The sequence below is a fragment of the Erigeron canadensis genome, chromosome 1, assembly GCF_010389155.1.
Source record: "Erigeron canadensis isolate Cc75 chromosome 1, C_canadensis_v1, whole genome shotgun sequence".
NCBI classification, from domain to species: Eukaryota; Viridiplantae; Streptophyta; class Magnoliopsida; order Asterales; family Asteraceae; genus Erigeron; species Erigeron canadensis.
Window position 1 is genome coordinate 50,819,517 of NC_057761.1, and position 6,000 is coordinate 50,825,516.

The following is a 6,000-nucleotide window of genomic DNA, read 5'->3' on the forward strand; positions in this document are numbered from 1 at the left end:
CATATTTATTAAAATGACAAATAAGATTTTTGATAATCTATAATTTTTATAAATATTTTATATATTTTTCATGCCAAGTAGATAATTAATTCTTAAAATAAATTTTGTACTTATCTTATAGTAGTATTTTAATTTATTTAATCTTTTTATATTTGATATGAATTTTTATTGAATCTTTTTATATTTAATATGGATAATTTAAAACTAATGAAGCTTAAGACTTGTGTGTCAACTAAGTTTTTTTTTTGTTTATTTGTTAATATTTCTTCTTTTAATATTTTTGCGATATTATTCAAGAAAAATACTTACTTAAATCTATGATTTAAGTATTATATAATGAAAAAAACTTTCAAATTTTAAACTTTGTTGCGTATTTATTTAAAAGAAAATTAATTATATATTTAAATTGAGTAAGAAATAAGATTTTTTAATTAATATCTAAAGATATAATAAGATCTTTTGAAATTCAAATGATAAAAACTACTAACTATTAAATTCAATAAAAATAAAAATAAAATCACTATATCATATTTAATTCAGTGCTAAAATAATTTGATACAAATTATATCTAATTATTACTTTAGATAATAACTTTGGGAATTAGTCTTTTTGGTTTATGACTTATGCATTAAAATTGAACTCATGTGAATATTTTAACTACTTATACTTTATACACTTTAATTAATTAATAAATAAATATAAATTTAAATACATAGTTGATATAATATTATAATTTTATGCTTTTAAATATATAATGCATTATACACCTATTATATAAATTTTTACGACAACATGTGGGATTAATCTAGTCTGTCTATATTTCATTATAAAACAAATTACCTCTCTATCTTTTCAACTTTCTATCTTTAAATACCCAAAATACTCTTAATTTTCAACACACCCTCTACTTACACTCTATTTCTATACTTCTCTATCAAGCATATTGGCTTTCTTATTTTTAGAAATTAAGCACTTTTTAGTATTCCCACAATACCCTTTATATCTCACTTAAACATAAAACCCTCATATACCCCTTATTAAAAGATTAAGCATATTTTTTCTTATCAAAATACCCCTACTTAAACATAAAACCCTTGTATATCATCATCTCCCCATTTTCTCTAATCATTATACACTTTCATCGATCTTTAATCACTCTCTGTCACCGCCCTCCTTCTCCACCACCTCCCTCGATCTCCATCACCGCCTCCCTTTTATATTGTCCTCACCTTCTATTCGTCGCAACGTGCGGGCACTATGCTCGTATCGAATATATATCAACCATATTTATTCAAACTATCTCTACTTTATTCATTAATTTAAATTTTTTCACTTAATATCTCTATAATACTCTTAATAAATTTATTTACAAAAGATACATCCCTTAACCATAAAATAATTACACTACCATTATTTACAAAAGATACATAACCATAAAATAACTACACTACCATTTACATCATTACTATAAGCAGCATGGTTGGATCAGTGGTAAACACCCATGCCTCTAGAGACAGAGGTCATGGGTTCGATCTTTATCCCATGCAAAGGTTGGAGGGCCTTTTCTACCATTTAGGTAGAAACTGGAAGCAGCATCTCTACCTAGGTAGAGGTAAGTTCTGTCTACATCTTAACCTCCCTTACTTTTTTTTAGATTAATAAACGCATCATGCCACCGCCTCCGCCGCAATAGCGATACCCATCTCGTTTTATATAAAACGATAGATAGTGCCCGCGCGTTGCAGCGGTGAGATGGTGGGGTGGTAGGTAATAGGATGTGATAAGGCATAGAGTATGATAGCCAAATATCTTAGTCGTACGCCCTCGAATTTGAAAATTCGTCAAAGGTATATCGAACGACATCTCTAATGAAAGAGCACGAAATTTTAAGAACACCCATACAATTTTTATAGTTTATCGATGTACGGTTTTTGAGATAAAAGATCTTGAATAAATTAGAGGAATAAAATGATTTATGGAGGAGAGAGAAAAAATGAGTGATTGAGATTTGAGAAGAGAAAAAAAAATAAATAGTTAAGATTTAAGGGTATTATAGGTATATTAGATAGAGATATTTAAATTAGTGAATAAAAAAGAGAGATAATATAGGTATTTCAATTATTTTTTGAGAATTAAAAAAAAAAAAAAAGTCGTCCTCTTTTATAATTTAGTATTAGAAGTATTAGATAGAGACGTTAATCCATAACTCACAGATACTATACCTACCATGTCTCCCATCACCGCCTTCAACGTCGCTGTCATCGGCGCCGGAGCAGCCGGACTAGCAGCCGCCCGTCACCTCCATAAAGAAGGCCACACCGTCGTCGTCTTCGAGAAACAACGCCAGCTTGGTGGAACTTGGATATACACACCGACCACCGAACCCGACCCACTTGGTCTCGACCCAAACCGACCCATTATCCATTCCAGCCTATACGCTTCTCTCCGGACCAACTTGCCCCGAGAAGCAATGAGCTTCAGGGAGTACCCGTTTGTTGCTAAGAAAATGGGTCAAAGTCAAAGAGACCCGAGAAGGTATCCGGGTCATGGTGAGGTTTTAGAGTATTTGAAAGACTATGCTAACGAGTTCGGACTCAGTGAGTTGGTTCGGTTTGAAACGGAGGTGACTCGGGTTTGGCGAGATGGAAATGGGAAATGGGAAGTAAGATCAAGAAAGATTAGCGGTGATAAAAAAGATAATGTTGTTTGTGAAGGTTTTGATGCTGTTGTTGTTTGTAATGGCCATTATTCGGAGCCCCGAATTGCTCATATTCCGGGTACTCTTGATAACTCTGATCATATTTAATTTGTTTTAAGTGAATATATATATATATTTTTATATATAAAGTTGTTAGTTTTTATGGTTATAAAGTGTTAATTGGTTATGAAATTTTCATATTCCGGGTACTCTTGATAACTCTGATCATATTTTATTTTAAGTGAATATATATATATATTTTTTTATATATAAAGTTGTTAGTTTTTGATTAGTTAGTTAGTACTGGTTTACTTAATTTTTGATTTGATTCGATATTAAAGTAAAGTAGTGAACCAAAATTCCTAGAACATTTCATAAGGAGATCAAGGTAAAAGAGAGAACTAGTAAAGTTATAATGAATATATGAATTTGTTCTTATTGCTTATTTTAAGTGCTTAGGGTTATAGCTTATTGTGTTTTTTTAAAGCTATAAAGCAATTATAAACGATTGGATAGATAAACTAACTTATATTTTTAGCTTAATTTGAGAAGAAAAATAGCGCATTCTGAAAGCTTTAAGGAGATTTTTATTTTAAATGCGATAAATACTTTCAAATATGCAACCCCAAACCCCTCTTAGAGTTTGTGTAAGGGGCTATCACTTGTTTAATGTGAATTTTTAGGTATTGATCGGTGGCCAGGAAAGCAAATTCATAGTCACAATTACCGTGTCCCTGATCCCTTCAGAAATCAGGTACTATAGTTATTGTTTCTTTCTTAATTATGTATGCTCTTAATAGAATAGGATTTGGCTTATAAACAGTTTGTCTCGTATTTTTTGCTGCTAAATATGTTTTCTTTTTTCCATTTGACTGGTTCAACAGGTTGTGGTACTCATAGGGAGTTCAGCAAGTGCAGTTGATATCTCTAGAGAGATTGCAGGTGTTGCCAAGGAAGTCCACATAGCATCTCGGTCGACCTCCAGTGAAGAAATTGCAAAGCTACCTGGATATGACAACATATGGCTTCGTCCTATGGTATTCATAACTTCAAATATTGCGCTCATTTTTGTATGAATAGTTACACCCATGATACGATAAAAGGGGTTTTAGAAATTTTCGTTGCAGGATATTTCAGTTGACGGGGAATGCTGACACCAAGTAATGTAATGCAGATTGAAAGTGCTCATGAAGATGGTACTATTTCATTTCCAAGCGGTGTCATGGTTTCCGCTGACATTATTCTACATTGCACGGGGTGAGTGTCTCCTACTTGTTTTACATTTTCATTTTATGGGAATACATGTATTAGTGGCTCCATTTTATCAGATATGGGGATAACTTTGAATGTATCTGTTTTAGCAATTTACCAGTTTTGTTTGTGGGTATTTATTTCTTTTAATAATGTAAAGAAGATCATGTGTTACTGTGGGTCTTAGTTATCTTGATACTTGAACATATACAATTTTATCATTTTTGTCTTTTCAGGTACAAGTATCATTTCCGGTTTCTTGATACCGAGGGTATAGTTAGTGTTGATGACAATCGAGTGGGGCCGCTATATAAGCACGTCTTCCCACCATCATTAGCCCCTTGGCTTTCTTTTGTCGGGTTGCCATGGAAGGTTATATTCACATTTGTAGACGTATTCATTCATCTGGCTTCAAATTCCCTTCCAACTTATCCATTTCCTTTATGAATAACATATACAGATTATTCCATTCCCGCAATTTGAATTACAATGTGAGTGGATATCAGGTATTTTATCAGGTCGAATTTCACTACCTTCCCCAGACGAGATGATGAAAGATGTTGAAGCATTTTACTCGTCTTTGCAAGCATCTGGTGTCCCAAAACGATATACCCATAATATGGCGGACTATCAGGTAAGATTTGTCTACCCCTGGATGGCTGGATCCATATAATTTGTTATGCAATTATATGTAGGTTAATTCTCAATAGAGGTGCTAAAACTGGTGTTTCCGTTGACTTATCAAGATGTGTTCGGGTCCTAAACGGTGATCCCAGTAGTATGGCTTAGGCTAGATTAGGTTAGGTTGAGGCACATACACTTTTTATCCTTTCCTAATGAAGAATTAACGCGTTAAATATGATTACATAGACTAAAATATGATTACATAGACTATCAGTGTTATCTAATGTATTTCAAGAAGTTATTTTTGGAGGCTCTTTACATAAAAGAAAATTATACATAACAAGATGGGAAGGCTTCCCTCCCAGATATCGGTTATGAACCCTTGATACTGGTCTAAAATTTGACTGAACTGAACCTTTATCTAAGACTTTAGTTTGATAACCAAGAAACATCATCTACTCTATGTCCACAAACAAGAGTTGAATATTTCCTTTTAAGTCGCATATTATTAATTTTCATATTCAAACTAGTTAGTATTTCACCACTTACATTCTTATATCATAACATTTCGTATACAATAAATAGGTCAATTAGCTCTATGATCTTTCCTAGTTGATATGAACAAATCGGATCAAGTTTCAGTTCAACTTTAGCCCGGACTTTTGAAGTCAAACTGTATCCCTTCCATAGTTTTGATAATGGGGTGCTAATTTCTACAGTTTGAGTACAACGACTGGCTTGCCACACAATGTGGGTGCCCAAAAACGGAAGAATGGAGAAAGAAAATGTATCAAGAGGCTTCTTTAATCAAAAGAGTACGACCTGAGACTTATCGCGAAGAATGGGAAGATGAAGATTTGGTGTTGCAAGCGCATCAAGATTTCGCAAAGCAAATATCCTATAAACACATATCTTGTCAACTACAAAACTTCAATATGTGATTTTTTTTTTTGGTTTGTTCTTACCTATTAAAAAAGCCATTGCTTGCTTTATACATGATGGTCTAATGATCATCTTTACATGTACTAAATCAGATATTTGATTCATTATCTGAAAAGTGTAATATTTACAAAATGTGTTGTTCAACTCGTGTCGTCTTTGGCAAAAACTCAGACTTGTGGTGGTGGTTGTTCTTAAGGCGATTTAATTGGTCAATATGTGCTTTCAATTTGTATCATGAAATTTACTGTTCTGGTATAAGTTTATAAAATGTTGGTTTTACTTTTGATTCAAACTTTACCATGGGAGAATAGGATAGATAGTAAAGATATAAGAAATTACTCCACGCGTAATATAATTCGAAAGATTTTTATTGAACTACTTATAATCGATTGTAGTTAAAATAACTATGAGGGGAGGTTATTATAACTGCTTATTGCTTCATGAGACGATCAAATTCTGAACAAGTGGATTAGGAGGATGACGAA

The 6,000-nt window shown here is 32.5% G+C and overlaps 1 protein-coding gene across 2 annotated transcripts; it reads left to right on the forward strand.

Annotated features, from left to right (window-relative positions):
• The first annotated feature begins 2,193 nt into the window (after nt 1-2,193).
• LOC122579001 (flavin-containing monooxygenase FMO GS-OX-like 4) lies at nt 2,194-5,659 on the forward strand. Of its 2 annotated transcripts, none has more exons than XM_043751082.1 (7): nt 2,194-2,777; nt 3,382-3,452; nt 3,583-3,735; nt 3,873-3,955; nt 4,186-4,321; nt 4,410-4,583; nt 5,293-5,659. In XM_043751082.1, exons 1-7 carry the CDS (start codon nt 2,228-2,230, stop codon nt 5,512-5,514), a joined length of 1,389 nt encoding a protein of 462 aa, XP_043607017.1. In that variant the 5' UTR covers nt 2,194-2,227; the 3' UTR covers nt 5,515-5,659. The 2 variants fall into 2 exon arrangements, with proteins under 2 accessions (XP_043607017.1, XP_043607025.1); XM_043751090.1 differs by lacking the exon at nt 5,293-5,659 and adding an exon at nt 5,159-5,286.
• The last annotated feature ends 341 nt before the right edge of the window (nt 5,660-6,000 follow it).